This window comes from Procambarus clarkii, chromosome 43 (genome assembly GCF_040958095.1).
Source record: "Procambarus clarkii isolate CNS0578487 chromosome 43, FALCON_Pclarkii_2.0, whole genome shotgun sequence".
Lineage (NCBI taxonomy): Eukaryota > Metazoa > Arthropoda > Malacostraca > Decapoda > Cambaridae > Procambarus > Procambarus clarkii.
Genome location: NC_091192.1, coordinates 7,835,545 through 7,860,275, shown reverse-complemented (window position 1 = coordinate 7,860,275; position 24,731 = coordinate 7,835,545). Strand labels below are relative to the sequence as shown.

The following is a 24,731-nucleotide window of genomic DNA, read 5'->3' as shown; positions in this document are numbered from 1 at the left end:
CCGCCTCATCGCTCTTGCTAATTTGGTAAACGGCTCCCCAGGGGACGAGTGCTGGAGGAGGTGGGTTGTTACTTCCGGATGGTGGCACATAACCCGAGATCGATGGTTGAGGGAAAGTCTCGTGCTTTTAGTAACACTTTTGGTCCTTTTCCCACACAGGGCCGTCCACCGGCGTCGACCTAGCGTGGATAGCCTAGTAAAACGTGCCTCGGACACAGACTGTTCCCAGTCATTCCTCCAGTCTTGGGCAGGACAACGCGCGGTCATCGTCGTCACTGTTGCAGTCGGTGCTACCGTTTGTGACCCCACCGCTTTAGTCGTCGTCGTCGTCGTACTCGTCACCGCCGACACCTCCATAACTTCGGTCTCTACAGTTTGAGCCGTTATTGTTGTCGTCGTCAATGCCGCGAGGGTCTCCTCCGCAAGCACCACCGGAGTCAACATTGCCGTTAAGAGGGACAGGACTCTCTCCTAAGGTTTCAGAACCTCATTAAAACCTTAAATTTAAAGTGTCCTCACCTAACCAAACAGACTAGGACAGAGGACCCAAAACAGAAAATGGGACAGTACGAAACTTTCGCGAGCTGCTTTAATTTTCAAGTACTGCGGTTTTTAGCCTTAGTGCGCATGCGAGCGAAAAGCAATGTAATATGTAAGAGGACGGGTTGCATGAGTTGTCGCAACGGGAGGCAAATCCTTCTTCAAGAAGACCATGGGGGGGGGGGGGGCGTGGATCATGACCACTCTCCAAACAGTCAGAATTCACAATAATAAGGTGGGTGAAGCTGTCCACAACCGTCTGGCCTCCACCCTAGGACAGACAGACAGATAAATATTATATTTTATAAATACAGAGAGAGATACCCAAGGAATCGCCTACCCGCCGAAGCCGTACATGCCCAAACATGATTTCATTTCAAAATCTATTTAGAAAAACTTCTCAGGAATAATAAGGAAACCTTTGACAAGCCAACGACTTCCTCTCCCTGTCGAGACCACTAGAGAGATGGAAGCCCTCAGGTAAATTCTGGTCAATTCAATAAGTGCAATAAAAGCATTTTTTCCCCAGGAGTGACAAGGGTCGAGGACGAACCGAAATGTTGCCACTTCCGTTTCAAGTCTTAGGTTTGGATTATTTATTTCTTTGTATGTTATAATAATAGTAATATAAGTTAGTAATAAGTGTTAGATTTCACTTTAAAGCATCAAGTTAATGCACCACGAGGTACTAAGGTATGGTTTGGTAACGAAGTCTTTAAAAGGATTAAACAAAATTGATAAAAGCTATTGCAAGATTTTTTTTGTGATATTCCCGAACAAAAAATAAATTGATGAAACTTTATTTCTTGTGAGAAATGAACAACAGTTTGGAAAGCTGCAATTGGCAATTTTGTGATGCCCCAACTGGAGAGTTCCCAGGCCGCAGCGGGAGCTACAAGTTCTCAGGCCGCAGCGGGTGCTACCAGTTCCCAGGCAGCAGCAGGTGGTGCCAGTTCCCAGGCAGCAGCGGGTGACGCAAGATCACCACCACCAAGATAACAAAAAAACTGGCTCTCTCGTGTAGTTAAGGGACAGCCAGCCACTCGTACGAGACCCAGATACGTCGACAGGCGGCGCTTCCTGATAGTCAGTCTTACACACCCACAACACTGTGCCGAGACCCTCGTCCGAGGCAACGTCCACCGGCCTCTACTGACCGAGGTCATCACCACCTGAGGTCATCACCACCACCCGAGTTCACCATCACCTGAGGTCACCACCACCCTAGGTCACCAGGTCACCATGTTTGCAGCAGTGGTGCTGGTCATCAGCCTCCTGACACAGATATATGCCGGTAAGAGTGTCAGAGTAAACTAGTGTTGACACCCACTTGAGGTCACCACTTGGGCACCATGTCGTGCCAGTGATCCTGGTTTCTGGCCTCATCAAACACTACTTTCTCTTCTAGTGTCGTGTGCAGCTTAATGTTAGATGGTTTTCCTTACATTGATTTGTTTTTCATTAATATAATTAATGGCAAGATGGTAAATATTGTTGAAGAAATATGACGGGTTGGCTCACTCCTAAATAATTTTAACACAACTATATATATTCAGACAGAATTTGTTTACAGTTGTATCTCTAAACAGCACACAAGTACTGGTCCAGGCAGATGACAATTCTATCGTTCCAGTCTACAGGAAACATTTAACTCAACCAGGAACCTCCCTCACATGCCAGCCAACCGGTCATATTCATATAACAATATTACCATCTCCCCACTCTGGCCAACACTGCCATTATTTATGATAATAAAATAACAAATTATGCAAGAATGTGGGTCAAAAAGCATCTAGCATTAATAATGCTAAAGAAAAATGCAAATGAACTACAATATCAGCAATTGTTGGTCGGCCTGGGCCACAGCTGCCGCTCTCACCATGCGGGCAAGAACTGGACCTGTCCAAAACTGCTGGCCACCTCCCTGACCACCAACCATTGGTATAAATGGAATACAATGATTGAATAATACAACATGCATCTTCACAATTATAATGACGTAATAGTACATTAAACTGCAACTGGGTCTTTACTACTCAATAAATATGATAATAATGCATGTAAAATCAAGTTGACAAGGTATCACGGAAAGCAATAATTATTTTAAGCATTGAGTTAGAATCCAGTTTTATTACTGTGGGTGCAGGTGAAGGTGCTGACGCCTGCCCAGCGCCCTTCTTCATGATCGGGGAGGGCTGCTACTACTACAGTGAGACCTTCATGACGTGACAAGAGGCACGAGCGACCTGCAAAAACCTCTTGCCGGAGGAAGACGCCGACCTGGTCGTCATGGACACTTACTGCGACGACTTCCTGAAAATAGAATCCTACGCCATCTCCAACGGTAGTTCTACTGTTGTTGTTACGGTGGCACAATGCTTGTAGTGATTGTATTGATAATGGGTTTATTGGAATGTCCGTGTGTGTGTTGTGGTGGTGTTAGTGGGAGTAATGCTGATGTAGAGTTACTGTGTTGTGATTGTTTGTGGTGATGGTGATAGTAGTTGACTGTGGTGATGGTGATGGGAGAGGTGTTAGTTTGCTGTAGACCACTCGTGACCAAAATTTTCTAAGGATCCACCCATGATCGCATGGAAAAAGAGGTAAATCCTTGAGACACCATCTAGTTAGGGTGGGCCCCCGCCCATGGGCGTAGCCAAGGTGAACCCGCCCGTGGGCCTAACCAAGGGGGACCAGAAAATAAGCTGAGGTATAGATATAACCAAACTAACCTCACCTGACACAGGAGGGCAACATCCTCATCCTGTAGTTTTAGAGAGTCCGAGGAGTGCTCAGAAGGGTCCTACATTACTCAGATGATCGATGTTAAAATAAAGATTTGAAGTCGTGATTAGTAGGGATCTAAAGGCAAAAAATGAATGCATTAATGTTCGGAATGAGGCAAATATGCTTCTGGGAACTAATTTCTTGAAGCGTTAGCAATAAGACATAAACTCTCGGCACAACGCTTATGCCCCACATTATACTGACGACACCCACTTTTTTTTTTTGCAGGGATATTCCTGCGTGGGCCCTAAGCCTCTGGCTGGCCCACTAAGTATTGCTCGTTTCTGTTTTACTTGGGCGGAGTATGAGTATTTATGACTCGTATGGTCGCTTCAGTAAGATTTTGTCCCATGTGTTTAACAACTTCTGCTCTGTTGAATCTAAGTTGAAATCTTAATGGGTTTGTAACTTTGCACTGTCTTAATTAATGTTCTAGTGGTCTGTCGGGCATTTCTCCACAGTGCTGGCATTTTCTCTCATCTTTCGGAACCTGTAAACCTATTTCCCATGCACATGGGTATCCAAGCCTGATGCGATGTAAGTGTACTTCTGTTGTTCTACTGCTCCCTTTCATCAAACTAAGTGATTCATAGTTGGTTGAATTCTTGTACCAACCCGCAGATCCTGATGCTGCAACTGCTGGTTTGTGATCAATGAACATCTTTTGCATTGCTCTGTTTCAATTTACTTTTTTAATCTGTGATAGACTCTGTGGTATGTAAATGTCTAGATTTCTTCTCTTAGTTGCAAGTTTTTGCAGCTGCGTCTGCAATGTCATTTCCTATTATTCCCACATGACTTAGCACCAAGTTGATAAGTACCCGACGGCCTTGACGTTTTATTGTTTGCATTAATGATATGACATTTGTGACCAGATGGATGTTATCACGAATGTGTTTTTGTTGCAAAGTTTCGATGGTAGTTCTCGAATCTGTATGTATGATAACATATTGTCGGTACATTATATGTGTATTTTGTTCATGTTGTCGGTGTTCAGCAAGAGCATGTTCCAAAGCCTTTTGAATGGCTAACATCTCTGTTTGTAAAGTCGAACACGCATTTATAGCCTACAACTATTTACAAAGTTTCCTGTTTTAACTGCAGCTCCGGTTTCTTGTCCCAGCTGGTCTACTGATCCATCTGTGAAGTAAGTGAAGCTGTCGGGTGCCAAGTTTCCTTCTATATGCATCTGTGCAATATTACGTAGCACATGAGGATTAGTCCGGTTCTTTTTTCCTTCAAGAACCATAATCCTAAATTCTGCTGGTGGAGATTTCCAAGGAGCTTGCATAACAAAGTCTACATGTATTTCGTCGACACCCTTCTCAGTGACTGTGTTTGTTATATCGAATGTATTGATGGTGTTTATCGCACAATGGGTCCACCTGTTGCTATTGGAGGCTCTTCTGCCCCGAGTTAGTACTCCAGTGATAATATCTTAAGTGAACTGAATCTAGGTCTAGTCAATATCTTGGTCAGCATGCACGCAGCAATCCCTTTCACCCTTATTTCAATCGACGCTAGTTTGCTTTCTATTCTTAATTCAGTATTTTAGTCCATCTGGGAGCTCCGGTTATGACTCGCATTGCATCATTTTGAATAACTTCAACGTTTGCCCACTAACCAGGAGAAAGAGTGAGTAGAGTAGGCGCTGCATAATTAACTAGGGAACGAACGGAGTGTATGTAAAACATTTTTAACACTTTGAGTCCCACTCCTAGACGGGGCCCTGTAATTGCTCTCATTATATTCATTCGTGATTTTGCTTTCTCCTTTAGACACCCGTTTACTGTGGCATTCCCATCGTTGCGATAATTACGTTCAACAACACCTACGTGTACAGTTTTTTTTGTCACACAGTTCGGTAGAAGCAGGCTGAATCTTACTTGTTTTCTTTCACGAACTATTAGTTTTATATGTTAGAATGACATTATTTCTAAATCAAAAAGCTTTTTGGTGTTTTGACCTGCCGTTAGTGACTGGCGGTGGAGCCCAGCAAGGTACGGTGAGACATCTAATCAACAAGGATATGTACCCTGAGAGTGTACCCCATTTGTGGGTGTACCGTATATACACTAAGAGTTTAGTTTAGTCCTGGACTGTGTACAGTACTAAAGTATACTTATTGGTAGATCTGTAATGTATTAAGTGGTTTCCTTAATAACCCTAAAGAGGTTGACAGGCTTCAAGTCCAACACTAAACCAAGCCAAGAACCTGATGTAACTCTTCAGGTCTACCTCGCTACATAGTCTCCCCGCCTGGCTCCTCTGATGGCAATTACTTGAATATTTAGGTCATACAGTTCAGTTGTGGTCGCCACACTATAGAATGATCATATATTCATTAGAACTTGTACAAAATAGGTTGACTAAAATAATTCCAGGAAATTGAAACCATCCTTATGAAGAGAAATTAGAAAGGCTTAACCCATTTGTAAGGGGTGAAATGATTCAACTATATAAATTGATGAAAGGGTATAACAAGGGGAATATCAATAAGGATATAAATATATCAAAACAAGATAGTGTAAACATGATTGTTCATTATGAAAAAAAATGCTTGGTATCGTAATAATCGCTGTTTGAAGTCAGCGTTCGACATACATATATGAATGTGTTTGTGTAGATATATATAAGAGCTGCCTCATATGGGTCAATAGGTCTTTTGTAATTCTCACACTGCAATTGTGTTTGTTGTAACAGTCACACACTGTTACTGTGTCTAACCTATAATCCAAGGATTTAATATAATAATTTTTATTTCCATTCCAAACTTATGTTGCTGAATGTATGCTATGCTTCTCCGATAAATTTCACCTACAATTATTTAAGATGTATTTGGAGTCTAATTTTCATCTCCCTGGCATTTTATTTTTCAAAGATTTTGCTCTGTTTAAATAATCATATTAAATTTGCAATGAAGTATTCTAAACACATGAAAACTGTGTAACACTACCAGCCTCCATGACAGTGGCTCTTCCCTCAACACCTTCTCTCCCTCAGGCCTGAAGTCATTTTGGGTTGGCGCTGCTAAAGTGAACCTCCAGGACTACTGGTCGTGGGTGGATGGACGCCCCGTAGACCTCACGGGTCATTACTGGAAAGCCGGATACCCAACAATTGCCAACGATGAGAACTGCGCCTACGTGAGTTCTACTGGTGAATTCGTCTTGCGGGTGCGATTATATAACGACGTCTGTTATGATATATGGCCCTTCCTGTGCCAGCTGGGCGTCCAAGCATTGGAATAGACTTGGATATTGTGTCTGCTCAGTCATTAAACTATATATTTCAGTACAAAATCTGAACTGTTGGATATATAAAAAAATCTAGAATATGTACCCAAGCACTATTATCGTGATAACCTATATGTTCTATTCTGTTAAGAGAGCAGTTTGAAAAATCATATATAAAACAAAAACTTTACAAATAAAAAGATAATGTTTATAATAAATGGGTCAAGCGTTCCAAGTATTTCTGTTAATAATTGTTGAGGTTATTAATAAACATTAACTGTAACGTAGTTAACTGTTTCTCCAGTCCTGCCCCACCTGTTCAGCCCCTGCTTGAACACTCACAAGTGAACGAGAACACTGCACAGTATAATGTTGTTTCATTAAAGCAACCAGTTCTTACTATCCGGAACACAACCTGAATAAAATACAATGTCGTCTATTCCTGTCCCGTTTCCTAATAACATAATTAATAATTAGAATTAAAGCACTTGATGTGGGACTCCCATGGCAGTTATGGCGGGTCTACTGTGAATACCTTTGTCGTGGAGCAGTTGGTCTGGGACTACCACGATAGTTATGGTGGGTCTACTGTGACTACCTAGGTGGTGGGCCTGTTCGTCTGGGACTCCCATGGAAGTTATCGTGGGTCTGCCTTGGGGGTGGGTCAGTTGGTCTGGGACACCCATGGTAGTTATATCCGGTCTACTGCGACTACTTTTGTGGAGAAACAGAGTCATGGCGTTCCAAAAAGTGAACAAATCTTTTGTCATGTTAGGTTAGGGCACCAGTTGGACTCGTGTAGCGGTTTGGGGGTTTGTTTAACATGTTAGAACATGCAGGCGAGGAGTCACAATAACGTAGCTGAAATATGTTGACCAAACCACACACTAGAAAGTGAAGCGACGGACCAAAACGTCGTCGTCCCTTCACTTTCTAGTGTTTGGTTTGGTCAATATGTTAGAACATGTTTGGCATGGTGAAATTTGTGTTTCAATAGGTATGTATGTTGGATGTGTGTTTGGGTGGATAATGCATGCATATTTGAATAAAAACGAAGAATGACACGTAGGATGGGAGAAGCATAACTGAATAGTATAGATCGTCCTTACACTGAGCTCCATTTTCTGTAATGGTCTGTGAAATCCCAAGGGAATGACATTGGCTTTGCACAAATGTAATGTACTAGCTTTATGTAATGTAAAGGCTTTGCTGTGTACTATCGACAATTCTCGGGTATATATTCTGAATCAGTGGCACCAGTTTACGTTCTAATACTAAAATGAAACCCTTAGTGCATTCCCCACGGTAAATTGGCTTTTAGTACTCGGTTTAGTATAAAATGAGCTTAAGAATGGTATTTTATTTGTGATGGGGGTTTGGAGGGGGGGGGATTAAATTGGAAATATGTATCCAAGTCAGCCCTCAGAAATCTCATATTCTGTAACTAAAAAAAGATCCCATTTTTGCTGAAAGCTTTTTAGTTAATAAAACAATAAACAATAAATATTTTATTTAGGAAAAGTACATACATAGATGCAGAGTTACAAACATTCTGTTGATTTATAGATAGAGCTGGTACATACATAACCTAAAGCCACTAATACACATAGCGTTTCGGCCATGGTGTGGAGGAAAAACACTTAGACTAAAACTTAATAGTAATTGGGAGTAAAGTATAAATTGTGTTAAAAAAGGAATTAAAAAAGAATAAAAAAGGGGGAACATGGCAAAAAATAGCAATTGTACAAGTTGGTCAATAATCAACATTGTTTAGAATAGCAAGACAAGGGTTGACATTAGAGGGTAAGGTAGGTTGCATGGAGTTAATTAATTTAATTAAGTAGTACCTAGTTCTACTCTTAAACTGGTTGAGAGAGGTACAGCCATTGACATGATCAGGGAGGTCATTCCACATTCTGTGTCACTTAAGTTGTAGAGCATTTCTAGTTTGCTTAAGTCGCACTCTTGGAATATCAAATAGATATTTGTTTCTGGTGTGGTGCGCATGGGTTCTGTTAAACCTTCTAGGAAACTTTTAAGATCAGGATTGACATTGCAGTTCAGAGTTTTAAATATATAAGATAACACATGAGAGGATGTGCAGTGACTTAATATCTAACATATTCAAAGATTTGAATAAGGTTGAGCTGAGTCGATAATAGTAATGAGTTGCATGAATCATCACTCATTCGACCATAGAATGTTTATCATATTGAAATCGTTCCCCAAGCTCTAATCACATCATTGTAAACTAAAAATTCATTGTTAGACTCCGGAAGGAGAGCCATGACCCCGACGAAATATAACGACAAACGACCAGTATGAGAACAAATATTCTGGGATTAATAGGGTTAACTCCGATAAACATTCGTTGTATAATATAGCAGTCAGTAAAGTTTTTGTTTCCTTAATACAAATAGCAAAGCGGTATTATTATAGTTCCAAGCGTATCATATTTACATTTTTGGGTATAAATGTGTTTTAATATCGAAGAATACAATGGCAATCTTCGTTATGAAATGTCAAAATATGGGGATAGTTAAACATTTGTAAAATTCAAACATGCTGTTTACATTAATAGCCTCAGTCATTTTGTGTAAGGCAATGCAAACGACATACCTCTCTTTTAAACAATTGTAATGCTATATAAAGTTAATATAGTGTTGTGTTTTATTTTGAGCGGTGCAATATACTTTTGGAATCTGTGTATATTCCTCCTTTTAATGTAAATTTTGCATCACAGTAGTCGTATTGTGGTTGGAGACCCAATGAACTTATAAATAATATTGAGAGGATGATTTAATTTACCACCTCTCATTAAGTCTATTTGACGAAGCTGCAAGCATCTCTGAAACTCTCTATATCCCCAAAACTCTGAAACTACAAATAATAATCATCATTATTTCAGTAATAGTGTTTCTGTGGGGGCGGGGAGGGGAGACGTGTGAAATAAGTTTTAAGTAATATAGTATAAGTAATATAGTATAAGTAATAAGTAAGAAATAGGGTTTTATAAACTCTTGAAATCGCCTACCTGCCGAAGCTGTATATGCCAAAAAAAAAAAAAAAAAGTCTGCTGGGGCTTTAGAAAAACAACTGAAAAAGATCATGAGGGCAATGGAGGAACCTTAGGCAAGCTGCCGGCTTCCTGCCCTCGCCGAGGCTACTATTATTAGCGAGCCCTAAGGCAAATTAATATAAAAATAATGATTATATGGAACAGCCAACCGGCCAAACCCGCAATAAAACTTCAGAACCCTGACAGCTAAGGTTTTAAAAATACAGCTGGAAAAGATCATCAGAGCAAATGAAGGGACCTTGGACAAGCCGCTGACTTTCTATCCTCGTCGAGGCTACTAGAATTAGTGCAATTAGTGAGTCCTCAGGCTGGTAAGTAAGTTATTATCAAAATAAGACACCAAGCCGGAGCCCTCAGGCAAATTAATATAAAATAATGATAATTGTATGGAACCGTTTACCTGCTGATGCCGGAAATGCACAAAAAAACTTTGCTGGGCTTTAGAAAAGCAGCTGAAGAGATCTTTAGGGCAAATAAAGAAACCTCCGGTAAGCCGCCATCTTCTTGTCCTTGTCGAGGCAACTTTATTTCATAAAAAAAACTGCTTGGAACTTGAATAAACTCGAGCTAGATTTTGGGTAGAACTTTTAATCAGTTACTCCCCTCTCACTCCGCCACACAAAACTGCCAGCCCCCTCTCACTCTCCATCCAGCCCCACCCGACTGCCGATCACGATCTCACAAAGCTATATTTATTTAAAATAATATGTAAAATATGAGGCAGATTTATATTTACATTATATTTACCATATAAACTGCATTTAATATTATGAAGAACATTTGTCCATTATAATAGTTGTTTTTAGTATTACATAAATACTTAATATATTTTGTGAAAAACGTATTTTGAGGAAACAGGCTCTGATGTTAGTCGCAACAGCAATGCCACAAAATCTTTAATACATTAACATAAACTAGGCATAACTGAATATGTATTGTTTATATTGTTCTATTAGATTGTTTTTCTTCTAGTTATTAAAGTTTAAAAAACCATGAGTTTTATTTTTCTGAGATAATAACTCAGAGGAAAATAATTGGTATATTTTGGTAGAAATCTTTCTTGTAAATACATGTTATTAAATATGACCGTAAAGGAAAGATTAATGAATCTAAGACGAATCCTCTGAATATTTCCTATGTTTTTCTTCACTGTCGAGGGAAGTTGAAAAATGTTCTCTCCAAAGTTCATTAATGTTAATTATTAATTGGTTGTTCAACAGCAAATTAACACATAATTACATTTTACACACTTCAAGACCCCGAACCAACACAGAAGCAAGAAGATAGAACACACAATGCCCTATTATACCCATTGTACTATTGATCCACTTGTTCATATCAATCATGTCCTGTATCACCTCACCCCAAGCTAATATAAACATTAGCAGAATATGGAAAATTTGTCTTTGAAAATATAAGGAGCGCCTTGCAAAATGCTTCCCTAGGCGTCAGACCATTAAATATATATTGAAAATGAACTTTGGCTAGTTAATTTTTCAACTTCCCTCGACAGTGAGAAAAACATAAAAAATATTCAGGAGATTCGTGTTAGGGTCATTAATCTTACCTTTACGGTCATATTCAACAACATATGATAATAATTCTGAAAGAATACTCTTTCTCTTCCCCATCTCATATTTCTTCATCTCTTCCTGTTTTCTTCTTTCATTCTATTTCTCCTTCATTTTTTACACAGGAATGCAAGCCCCGGGTTCAGTTCCCTACGTCCAGTCTATCAAGCACAGTAAATTTCTCTAACTGAGGCAGTATCTTGCCCTTTTAAGTTTTTTATATTGCACTCCCTCTCTCTTTCTTTGAACAAGTTTGCTCATGCAAAGAACTGTGGTATTTAAAAAAATTACAAAACAAAATAAACACATTCTTAAAAAAAACATCAACTTACACATAAAAAGCATAAACATGCATACTCTTACACAACATACTCATACACAAACATACATTATCGACCAGGCCTCCTTTTTATTACACATTCCCCAGGAAGCAGCCCCCCTACCAGCTGTTAAACTCCATGACACCTATTTACTGCTAGATGAACGGGTGCATCTGCGTGAAAGAAACTCTGTCCATTTGTTTCCGCCTCCACTGGGAATCGAGCCCGGAACCTTAGGACGAGGTTCTAATGGACGAGGACAGCGCAATCCCAAGCGCTGTCCACTCAGGTGTCAGATCCCATAAACACATATTGAAAAAATGCATACAAAACTTACACAAAAATGCTCATTTCACATACACTTGCTTATATACAAACATATACAGAAAAAAAATTATCCGTTTCTGCTGGTCAAATTAAAAACATTTTTAATTTTAATTGTTTATTTAGTATATTAAAAACTACAAGAATGATAATAATAAATGGGCTACAAAATCATGTTTGGGGGAAGTTTATTTTTCGGATGACTCTTGCTGATAATTATGTTTCATTCACAATGGGTATTCCCAAGTCTGCCGTAGGAGTGGCCCTCACAAAGTCCAGCTCGTCATAAAGCCGCTGTCCACACTCGAATATGTCGGCCACCTCGGTGTACGATTTCGTTGGTGATGTGAACCCCTCAACAGGTCCAAACTGGGTCGTAAACATACTCACTGCAGCGCCTGCTAACTCTGCCAGACCCTCGGAGTCGTTATTACTAATGAGCGCCACCGCCAAGTTTAACGTCTGCGATGACAGCAGGTCCTCTGTACATAGTTGGGATGTCGTCCCAATATCCTCTACCACATGTTTCGGGTTCTCCAAAAGTATTTTTTTGCCCCTGACGACGTCTTCTTTACCAGAGGCAGTCCACTGCTTGTGGTCGTCAATTTGGCAGGGGCCAGCTTCACAGCCGCCTCATCGCTCTTGCTAATTTGGTAAACGGCTCCCCAGGGGACGAGTGCTGGAGGAGGTGGACTTCCGGATGGTGGCACATAACCCGAGATCGATGGTTGAGGGAAAGTCTCGTGCTTTTAGTAACACTTTTGGTCCTTTTCCCACACGGGGCCGTCCACCGGCGTCGACCTTGCGTGGATAGCCTAGTAAAACGTGCCTCGGACACAGACTGTTCCCAGTCATTCCTCCAGTCCTGGGCAGGACAACGCGCGGTCATCGTCGTCACCGTTGCAGTCGGTGCTACCGTTTGTGACCCCACCGCTTTAGTCGTCGTCGTCGTCGTACTCGTCACCGCCGACACCTCCATAACTTCGGTCTCTACAGTTTGAGCCGTTATTGTTGTCGTCGTCAATGCCGCGAGGGTCTCCTCCGCAAGCACCACCGGAGTCAACATTGCCGTTAAGAGGGACAGGACTTTCTCCTAAGGTTTCAGAACCTCATTAAAACCATAAATTTAAAGTGTCCTCACCTAACCTAACAGACTAAGCCAGAGGACCCAAAACAGAAAATGGGACAGTACGAAACTTTCGCGAGCTGCTTTAATTTTCAAGTACTGCGGTTTTTAGCCTTAGTGCGCATGCAAGCGAAAAGCAATGTAATATGTAAGAGGACGGGTTGCATGAGTTGTCGCAACGGGAGGCAAATCCTTCTTCAAGAAGATCACGGGGGGGGGGGGGGCGTGGATCATGACCACTCTCCAAACAGTCAGAATTCACAATAATAAGGTGGGTGAAGCTATCCACAACCGTCTGGCCTCCACCCTTGGACAGACAGACAGATAAATATTATATTTTATAGATACAGAGAGAGATACCCAAGGAATCGCCTACCCGCCCAAGCCGTACATGCCCAAACATGATTTCATTTCAAAATCGATTTAGAATAACTCTTCAGGAATAATAAGGAAACCTTTGACAAGCCAACGACTTCCTCTCCCTGTCGAGACCACTAGAGAGATGGAAGCCCTCAGGTAAATTCTGGTCAATTCAATAAGTGCAATAAAAGCATTTTTTCCCCAGGAGTGACAAGGGTCGAGGACGAACCGAAATGTTGCCACTTCCGTTTCAAGTCTTAGGTTTGGATTATTTATTTCTTTGTATGTTATAATAATAGTAATATAAGTTAGTAATAAGTGTTAGATTTCACTTTAAAGCATCAAGTTAATGCACCACGAGGTACTAAGGTATGGTTTGGTAACGAAGTCTTTAAAAGGATTAAACAAAATTGATAAAAGCTATTGCAAGATTTTTTTGTGATATTCCCGAACAAAAAATAAATTGATGAAACTTTATTTCTTGTGAGAAATGAGCAACAGTTTGGAAAGCTGCAATTGGCAATTTTGTGAAGCCCCAACTGGAGAGTTCCCAGGCAGCAGCGGGAGCTACAAGTTCTCAGGCCGCAGCGGGTGCTATCAGTTCCCAGGCAGCAGCAGGTGGTGCCAGTTCCCAGGCAGCAGCGGGTGACGCAAGATCACCACCACCAAGATAACAATAAAACTGGCTCTCTCGTGTAGTTAAGGGACAGCCAGCCACTCGTACGAGACCCAGATACGTCGACAGGCGTCGCTTCCTGATAGTCAGTCTTACACACCCACAACACTGTGCCGAGACCCTCGTCCGAGGCAACATCCACCGGCCTCTACTGACCGAGGTCATCACCACCTGAGGTCATCACCACCACCCGAGTTCACCATCACATGAGGTCACCACCACATAACGTCACCATGTTTGCAGCGGTGGTGCTGGTCATCAGCCTCCTGACACAGATGGATGCCGGTAAGAGTGTCAGAGTAAACTAGTGTTGACATCCACTTGAGGTCACCACTTGAGGCCACCATGTCGTGCCAGTGATCCTGGTTTCTGGCCTCATCAAACACTACTTTCTCTTCTAGTGTCGTGTGCAGCTTAATGTTAGATGGTTTTCCTTACATTGATTTGTTTTTTATTAATATAATTATTGGCAAGATGGTAAATATTGTTAAAGAAATATGACGGGTTGGCGCACTCTTAAATAATTTTAACACAACTATATATTCAGACAGAATTTGTTCATAATTGTATCTCTAAACAGCACACAAGTACTGGTCTAGGCAGATGACAATTCTATCGTTCCAGTCTCAAAGAAACTTAACTCAACCAGGAACCTCCCTCACATGCCAGCCAACCCGTCATATTTATATAACAATATTAACATCTCCCCACTCTGGCCAACACTGCCATTAATTATGATAATAAAATAACAAATTATGCAAGAATATGGGTCAAAAAGCATCTAGCATTAATAATGCTAAAGAAAAATGCAAATGAACTACAATATCAGCAATTGTTGGTCGGCCTGGGCCACAGCTGCCGCTCTCACCATGCGGGCAAGAACTGGACCTGTCCAAAACTGCTGGCCACATCCCTGACCACCAACCGTTGGTATAAATGGAATACAATGATTGAATAATACAACATGCATCTTCACAATTATAATGACGTAATATTACATTAAACTGCAACTGGGTCTTTACTACTCAATAAATATGATAATGCATGTAAAATCAAGTTGACAAGGTATCACGGAAAGCAATAATTATTTAAAGCATTGAGTTAGAATCCAGTTTTATTACTGCGGGTGCAGGTGAAGGTGCTGACGCGTGCCCAGCGCCCTTCTTCATGATCGGGGAGGGCTGCTACTACTACAGTGAGACCTTCATGACGTGGCAAGAGGCACGAGCGACCTGCAAAAACCTCTTGCCGGAGGAAGACGCCGACCTGGTCGTCATGGACACTTACTGCGACGACTTCCTGAAAATAGAATCCTACGCCATCTCCAACGGTAGTTCTACTGTTGTTGTAACGGTGGCACAATGCTTGTAGTGATTGTATTGATAATGGGTTTATTGGAATGTCCGTGTGTGTGTGTTGTGGTGGTGTTAGTGGAAGTAATGCTGATGTAGAGTTACTGTGTTGTGATTGTTTGTGGTGCTGGTGATAGTAGTTGACTGTGGTGATGGTGATGGGAGAGGTGTTGGTTTGCTGTAGACCACTCGTGACCAAAATTTTCTAAGGATCCACCCATGATCGCATGGAAAAAGAGGTAAATCCTTGAGACACCATCTAGTTAGGGTGGGCCCCCGCCCGTGGGCCTAACCAAGGGGGACCAGAAAATAAGCTGAGGTATAGATATAACCAAACTAACCTCACCTGACACAGGAGGGCAACATCCTCATCCTGTAGTTTTAGTGAGTTCGAGGAGTGCTCAGAAGGGTCCTACATTACTCAGATGATCGATGTTAAAATAAAGATTTGCAGTCGTGATTAGTAGGGATCTAAAGGCAAAAAATGAATGCATTAATGTTCGGAATGAGGCAAATATGCTTCTGGGAACTAATTTCTTGAAGCGTTAGCAATAAGACATAAACTCTCGGCACAACGCTTATGCCCCACATTATACTGACGACACCCACTTTTTTTTTTTGCAGGGATATTCCTGCGTGGGCCCTAAGCCTCTGGCTGGCCCACTAAGTATTGCTCGTTTCTGTTTTACTTGGGCGGAGTATGAGTATTTATGACTCGTATGGTCGCTTCAGTAAGATTTTGTCCCATGTGTTTAACAACTTCTGCTCTGTTGAATCTAAGTTGAAATCTTAATGGGTTTGTAACTTTGCACTGTCTTAGATAATGTTCCAGTGGTCTGTAGGGCTTTCTCCACAGTGCTGACCTTTTCTCTCATCTTTCGGAACCTGTAGACCTATTTCCCATGCACATGGGAATCCAAGCCTGATGCGATGTAAGTGTACTTCTGTTGTTCTACTGCTCCCTTTCATCAAACTAAGTGATTCATAGTTGGTTGAATTCTTGTACCAACCCGCATATCCTGATGCTGCAACTGCTGGTTTGTGATCAATGAACATCTTTTGCATTGCTCTGTTTCAATTTACTTTTTTAATCTGTGATAGACTCTGTGGTATGTAAATGTCTAGATTTCTTCTCTTAGTTGCAAGTTTTTGCAGCTGCGTCTGCAATGTCATTTCTTATTATTCCTACATGACTTGGCTCCCAGTTGATATGTACCCGACGGCCTTGACGTTTGAGTGTTTGCATTAATGATATGACATTTGTGACTAGATGGATGTTATCATGAATGTGTTCTTGATGCAAGGTTTCAATGGCAGTTCTTGAATCTGTATGTTTGATAACATATTTTCGGTACATTACACTACACTACACTAGTGTAGTGTATTTTGTTCATGTTGTCGGTGTTCAGCAAAAGCATGTTCCAAAGCCTTTTGAATGGCTAACATCTCTGTTTGTAAAGTCGAACACGCATTTATAACCTCCAACTATTTACAAAGTTTCCTGTTTTAACTGCAGCTCCGGTTTCTTGTCCCAGCTGGTCTACTGATCCATCTGTGAAGTAAGTGAAGCTGTCGGGTGCCAAGTTTCCTTCTATATGCATCTCTGCAATATTACGTAGCACATGAGGATTAGTCCGGTTCTTTTTTCCTTCAAGAACCATAATCCTAAATTCTGCTGGTGGAGATTTCCAAGGAGCTTGCATAACAAAGTCTACATGTATTTCGTCGACACCCTTCTCAGTGACTGTGTTTGTTATATCGAATCTATTGATGGTGTTTATCGCACAATGGGTCCACCTGTTGCTATTGGAGGCTCTTCTGCCCCGAGTTAGTGCTCCAGTGATAATATCTTAAGTGAACTGAATCTAGGTCTAGTCAATATCTTGGTCAGCATGCTCGCAGCAATCCCTTTCACCCTTATTTCAATCGACGCTAGTTTGCTTTCTATTCTTAGGTTCAGTATTTTAGTCCATCTGGGAGCTCCTGTTATGACTCGCATTGCATCATTTTGAATAACTTCAACGTTTGCCCACTAACCAGGAGAAAGAGTGAGTTGGGTAGGCGCTGCATTATCAACTAGGGAATGAACGAAGTGTATGTAAAACATTTTTAACACTTTGAGTCCCGCTCCTAAACGGGGCCCTGTAATTGCTCTCATTATATTCATTCGTGATTTTGCTTTCTCCTTTAGACACCCGTTTACTGTGGCATTCCCATCGTTGCGATAATTACGTTCAACAACACCTACATGTACAGTTTTTTTTGTCACACAGTTCGGTAGAAGCAGGCTAAATCTTACTTGTTTTCTTTCACGAACTATTAGTTTTATATGTTAGAATGACATTATTCCTAAATCAAAAAGCTTTTTGGTGTTTTGACCTGCCGTTAGTGGCTGGCAGTGGAGCCCAGCAAGGTACGGTGAGACATCTAATCAACAAGGATATGTACCCTGAGAGTGTACCCCCATTTGCGGGTGTACCGTATATTCACTGAGAGTTTGGTTTAGTCCTGGACTGTGTACAGTACTAAAGTATACTTATTGGTAGATCTGTAATGTATTAAGTGGTTTCCTTAATAACCCTAAAGAGGTTGACAGGCTTTAAGTCCAACACTAAACCAAGCCAATAACCTGATGTAACTCTTCAGGTCTACCTCGCTACACAGTCTTCCCGCCTGGCTCCTCTGATGGCAATTACTTGAACATTTAGGTCATACAGTTCAGTTGTGGTCGCCACACTATAGAATGATCATATATTCATTAGAACGTGTACAGAATAGGTTGACTAAAATAATTCCAGGAAATTGAAACCTTCCTTATGAAGAGAAATTAGAAAGGCTTAACCCATTTCATAGTAAGGGGTGAAATGATTCAACTATATAAATTGATGAAAGGGTATAACAAGGGGAATATCAATAAGGATATAAATATATCAAAACAAGATAGTGTAAACATGATTGTTCATTATGAAAAAATGCTTGGTATGGTAATAATCGCTGTTTGAAGTCAGCGTTCGACATACATATATGAATGTGTTTGTGTAGATATATATAAGAGCTGCCTCATATGGGTCAATAGGTCTTCTGCAAGTATGGTTCTGTAATTCTCTCACTGCAATTGTGTTTGTTGTAACAGTCACACACTGTTACTGTGCCTAACCTATAATCCAAGGATTTAATATAATAATTTTTATTTCCATTCCAAACTTATGTTGCTGAATGTATGCTATGCTTCTCCGATAAATTTCACCTACAATTATTTAAGATGTATTTGGAGTCTAATTTTCATCTCCCTGGCATTTTATTTTTCAAAGATTTTGCTCTGTTTAAATAATCATTTTAAATTTGCAATGAAGTATTCTTAACACATGAAAACTGTGTAACACTACCAGCCTCCATGGCAGCGGCTCTTCCCTCAACACCTTCTCTCCCTCAGGCCTGAAGCCATTTTGGGTTGGCGCTGCTAAAGTGAACCTCCAGGACTACTGGTCGTGGGTTGATGGACGCCCCGTAGACCTCACGGGTCATTACTGGAAAGCCGGATACCCAACAATTGCCAACGATGAGAACTGCGCCTTCGTGAGTTCTACTGGTGAATTCGTCTTGCGGGTGCGATTATATAACGACGTCTGTTATGATATATGGCCCTTCCTGTGCCAGCTGGGCGTCCAAGCATTGGAATAGACTTGGATATTGTGTCTGCTCAGTCATTAAACTCTATATATTTCAGTACAAAATCTGAACTGTTAGATATATAAAAAGTAATCAAGAATATGTACCCAAGCACTATTATCGAGATAACCTATATGTTCTATTCTGTTAAGAGAGCAGTTTGAAAAATCATATATAAAACAAAAACTTTACAAATAAAAAGATAATGTTTATAATAAATGCGTCAAGCGTTCTAAGTATTTCTGTTAATAATTGTTGAGGTTATTAATAAACATTAACTGTAACGTAGTTAACTGTTTCTCCAGTCCTGCCCCACCTGCTCAGCCCCTGCTTGAACACTCACAAGTGAACGAGAACACTGCACAGTATAATGTTGTTTCATTAAAGCAACCAGTTCTTACTATCCGGAACACAACCTGAATAAAATACAATGTCGTCTATTCCTGTCCCGTTTCCTAATAACATAATTAATAATTAGAATTAAAGCACTTGATGTGGGACTCCCATCGCAGTTATGGCGGGTCTACTGTGAATACATTTGTGATGGAGCAGTTGGTCTGGGACTACCACGATAGTTATGGTGGGTCTACTGTGACTACCTAGGTGGTGGGCCTGTTCGTCTGGGACTCCCATGGAAGTTATCGTGGGTCTGCCTTGGGGGTGGATCAGTTGGTCTGGGACACCCATGGATGGCGGGTCTACTGCGACTACTTTTGTGGTGAAACAGAGTCATGGCGTTCCAAAAAGTGAACAAATCTTTTGTCATGTTAGGTTAGGGCACCAGTTGGACTCGTGTTGTGTTTTGGGGGTTTGTTTAACATATTAGAACATGCAGGCGAGGAGTCACAATAACGTAGCTGAAATATGTTGACCAAACCACACACTAGCAAGTGAAGGGACGGACCAAAACGTCGTCGTCCCTTCACTTTCTAGTGTGTTGTTTGGTCAATATGTTAGAACATGTTTGGCATGGTGAAATTTGTGTTTCAATAGGTATGTATGTTGGATGTGTGTTTGGGTGGATAATGCATGCATATTTGAATAAAAACGGGGAATGACATGTAGGATGGGAGAAGCATAACTGAATAGTATAGATCGTCCTTACACTGAGCTCCATTTTCTGTAATGGTCTGTGAAATCCCATGGGAATGACATTGGCTTTGCACAAATGTAATGTACTAGCTTTATGTAACGTAAAGGCTTTGCTATGTACTATCGACAATTCTCGGGTATATATTCTGAATCAGTGACACCAGTTTACGTTCTATTACTAAAATGAAACCTTTAGTGCATTCCTCATGGTAAATTGGCTTTCAGTACTCGGTTTAGTATAAAATGAGCTTAAGAATGTTTTTTTATTTGTGATGGGGGTCTGGAGGGGGGGGGGATTAAATTGGAAATATGTATCCAAGTCAGCCCTCAGAAATCTCATATTCTGTAACTATTAAAGATCCCATTTTCGCTGAAAACTTTTTAGTTAATAAAACAATAAACATTTTATTTAGGAAAAGTACATACATAGATGCAGAGTTACAAACGTTCTGTTGGATTTATAGATAGAGCTGGTACATACAATAACTAAAGCCACTAATACACATAGCGTTTCGGCCAAGGTGTGGAGGAAAAACACTTAGACTAAAACTTAATTAATAGTAATTGGGAGTTAAGTATAAATTGTGTTAAAAAAAGAAATAAAAAAATAAAAAAGGGGAACATGGCAATAAACAGCATTTGTACAAGTAGGTCAATAATCAGCATTGTTTAGAATAGCAAGACAAGGGTTGACATTTAGGGGGTAAGGTAGGTTGCATGGAGTTAATTAAGTAGTACTTAGTTCTACTCTTAAACTAGTTGAGAGAGGTACAGCTTTTGACATGATCAGGGACGTCATTCCACATTCTGTGTCCCTTGCGTTGAAGAGCATTTCTAATTTGCTTAATTAAGTCACACTCTTGTAATATCAAATAGATATTTGTTTCTGGTGTGGTGCCCATGGGTTCTGTTGCAACCTTCTAGGAAACTTTTAAGATCAGGATTGACATTGCAGTTCAGAGTTATAAATATATAAGAGAACACATGAGAGTATGTGCAGTGACTTAATATCTAACATATTCAAAGACTTGAATAAGGTTGAGCTGAGTCGATAATAGTAATGGGTTGCATGAACCATCACTCATTCGACCATAGAATGTTTATCATATTGAAATCGTTCCCAAGCTAGGATCACATCATTGTAAACAAAAAAATTCATTGTTAGAGCCCGGAAGGAGAGCCATGACCCCGACGAAATATAGCGACAAACGACCAGTATGAGAACAAATATTCTGGGATTAATAGGGCTAACTCCGATAAACATTTGTTGTATAATATAGCAGTCAGTAAAGTTTTTGTTTCCTTAATACAAATAGCAAAGCGGTATTATTATAGTTCCAAGCGTATCATATTTACATTTTTGGGTATAAATGTGTTTTAATATCGAAGAATACAATGGCAATCTTCGTTGTGAAATGTCAAAATATGGGGATAGTTAAACATTTTTAAAATTCAAACATGCTGTTTACATTAATAGCCTCAGTCATTTTGTGTAAGGCAATGCAAACGACATACCTCTCTTTTAAACAATTGTAATGCTATATAAAGTTAATATAGTGTTGTGTTTTATTCTGAGCGGTTCAATATACTTTTGGGATCTGTATATATTCCTCATTTTACTGTAAATTTTGCATCACAGTAGTCGTATTGTGGTGGGAGACCCAATGAACTTATAAATACTATTGAGAGGATGATTTAATTTAGCACCTCTCATTAAGTCTATTTGGCGAAACTGCATGTATCTCTGAAACTGTCTATATCCCCAAAACTCTGAAACTACAAATAATAATCATCATTATTTCAGTAATAGTATTTCTGTGGGGGCGGGAGGGGAGACGTGTGAAATAAGTTTTAAGTAATATAGTAAGATAGTATAAGTAATATAGTATAAGTAATAAGTAAGAAATAGGGCCTTATAAACTCATGAAATCGCCTACCTGCCGAAGCTGAATATGCCAAAAAAAAAAACTCTGCTGAGGCTTTAGATAAACCACTCAAAAGATCATGAGGGCAATGGAGGAACCTCGGTCAAGCTGCCGGCTTCCTGCCCTCGCCGAGGCTACTATTATTAGCGAGCCCTAAGGCAAATTAATATAAAAATAATGATTATATGGAACAGCCAACCGGCCAAACCCGTAATAAAACTTCAGAACTCTGACAGCTAAGGTTTTAAAAATACAGCTGGAAAAGATCATCAGAGCAAATGAATGGAACCTTGGACAAGCCACTGACTTTCTATCCTCGTCGAGGCCACTAGTATTCGTGAGTCCTCAGGCAGGTAAGTAAGTAATTAACAAAAGAAGGCACCAAGCCGGAGCCCTCAGATAAATTAATATAAAAATAATGATAATTGTATGGAACTACCTACCCGCTGATGCCGGAAATGCCCCCAAAAAACTTTGCTGGGCTTTAGAAAAGCAGCTGAAAAGACCACTACGGCAAATGAAGGAACCTCCGGTAAGCCGCCATCATCTTGTCCTTGTCGAGGCAACTTTATTTCATAAAAAACTGCTTGGAACTTGAATAAACTCGAGCTAGAACTTGGGTGGAACTTTTAATCAGTTACTCCCCTCTCACTCCACCACACAAAACTGCCAGCCCCCTCTCACTCTCCATCCAGCCCCACCCGACTGCCGATCACGATGTCGCAAAGCTATATTTATTTAAAATAATATGTAAAATATGAGGCAGATTTATATTTACATTATATATACCATATAAACTGCATTTAATATTATGAAGAACATTTGTCCATTATAATAGTTTGTTTTTAGTATTACATAAATAATTAATATATTTTGTGAAAAACGTATTTTGAGGAAACAGGCTCGGATGGTAGTCGTAATTACAGTGCCACAAAATCTTTAATACAATAACATAAACTAGGCATAATTGAATATATATTGTTCTATTAGATCTGTTTTTCCTCTAGTTATTAGAGTTTAAAGAAACCTTGAGTTTTACTTATCTGAAATAATAATTCAGAGGAAAATAATTGGTATATTTTGGTAGAAGTCTTTCTTGTAAACATATGTTGTTAAATATGACCGTAAAGGTAAGATTAATGATTCTAAGACGAATCTTCTGGATATTTCTTATGTTTTCTTCACTGTCGTGGGAAGTTGAAAATTTAACTCTCCAAAGTTCATTAATGTTAATTGGCTGTTCAACAACCAATTAACACATAATTGCATTCTATCCACTTCAAGACCCCAAACTAACATATAAGCAAGAAGACAGAACACGCAATGACCTATTATACCATTAGGCCATTGATCCACTTGCTCATATCAATCATGTCCTGTTTCACCTCACCCCAAGCGAATATAAGCATTAGCTTATATTCATAAGCTATTATATTCAAAAGCGAATATAAGCATTAGCAGCGTACGGAAAATTTGTCTTTGAAAATTTAAGGAGTGCCTTGCAAAACGCTTCCCTAGGCGTCAGACCATAAATATAGTGTGAAAATGAACTTTGGAGAGTTAATTTTTCAACTTCCCTCGATAGTGAAGAAAAACATAAAAAATATTCAAAAGATTCGTGTTAAAATCATTAATCTTATCTCTACGGTCATATTCAACAGCATATGATAATGATTCTGAAGGAATACTCTCTCTCTTCCCCATCCCATATTTCTTCATCTCTTCTCGTTTTCTTCTCTCATTCTATTTCTCCTTCATTTTTTTACACAGGAATGCAAGCCCCGGGTTCAGTTCCCGACGTCCATCCTATCAGACACAGTAAATTTCTCTGGGGCACTATCTTGCCCTTTTAATTAAGTTTTTTTATATTGCACTCCCTCTTTCTTTCTTTGAACAAGTTTGTTCATGCAAAGAACTGTGGTATTATAAAAAATTACAAAGCCAAATAACAACATTCTTAAAAAAATATCAACTTACACATAAAAAAAATAAACTTGCATACTCTTACACAAACATTCATTATCTTGAGATCATTTCGGGGCTTAGCGTTCCCGTGGCCCGGTCTTCGACCAGGTCTCCTTTTTGTTACACATCCCCAGGAAGCAGCCCCTACCAGCTGTTAAACTCCATGGCACCTATTTACTGCTAGGTGAACATCAAGGTGAAAGAAACTCTGTCTATTTGTTTCCGCCTCCACTAGGAATCGAACCCGGAATCTTAGGACTACGAATCCCAAGCGCTGTCCACTCAGCTGTCAGACCTCGTAAACACACATTGAAAAAAATGCATACAAAACTTACACAAAAATGCTCATTTCACATACACTTGCTTATATACAAACATATACAGAAAAAAATATCCACATTTCTGCTGGTCAAATTAAAAATATTTTTAATTTTAATTGTTTATTTAGTATGTTAAAAACTACAAAAATAATAATAATTAATGGGCTACAAAATCATGTTTGGGGGAAGTTTATTTTTCGGCTGACTCTTGCTGATAATTATGTTTCATTCACAATGGGTATTCCCAAGTCTGCCGTAGGAGTGGGCCTCACAAAGTCCAGCTCGTCATAAAGCCGCTGTCCACACTCGAATATGTCGGCCACCTCGGTGTACGATTTCGTTGGTGATATGAACCCCTCAACAGGTCCAAACTGGGTCGTAAACATACT

At 40.0% G+C, this 24,731-nt stretch overlaps 1 protein-coding gene and 1 long non-coding RNA gene across 2 annotated transcripts; both read left to right on the top strand.

Moving 5' to 3' along the window:
- The first annotated feature begins 1,485 nt into the window (after window positions 1–1,485).
- LOC138349993 (uncharacterized) lies at window positions 1,486–6,849 on the top strand. Its single transcript, XR_011221962.1, has 3 exons — window positions 1,486–1,834; window positions 2,687–2,884; window positions 6,331–6,849. It is a non-coding gene; the product is annotated as an uncharacterized lncRNA (long non-coding RNA).
- A 7,127-nt stretch (window positions 6,850–13,976) lies between these two features.
- Window positions 13,977–19,328, top strand: LOC123755746 (CD209 antigen-like). Its single transcript, XM_045738496.2, has 3 exons — window positions 13,977–14,304; window positions 15,152–15,349; window positions 18,805–19,328. The coding sequence occupies exons 1-3, from the start codon at window positions 14,226–14,228 to the stop codon at window positions 19,050–19,052; spliced, it is 525 nt and encodes a 174-aa protein (XP_045594452.2). The 5' UTR covers window positions 13,977–14,225; the 3' UTR covers window positions 19,053–19,328.
- Window positions 19,329–24,731: the final 5,403 nt, after the last annotated feature.

Excerpts from the sequence above, each read along its gene's own strand:
- LOC123755746 (XM_045738496.2), top strand. The coding sequence starts at position 14,226 with ATGAGGTCACCACCACATAACGTCACCATGTTTGCAGCGGTGGTGCTG. Across the intron at positions 14,305-15,151 it reads CCTGACACAGATGGATGCCG|GTGAAGGTGCTGACGCGTGC; the intron begins GTAAGAGTGTCA and ends CTGCGGGTGCAG. Across the intron at positions 15,350-18,804 it reads ATCCTACGCCATCTCCAACG|GCCTGAAGCCATTTTGGGTT; the intron begins GTAGTTCTACTG and ends TCTCTCCCTCAG.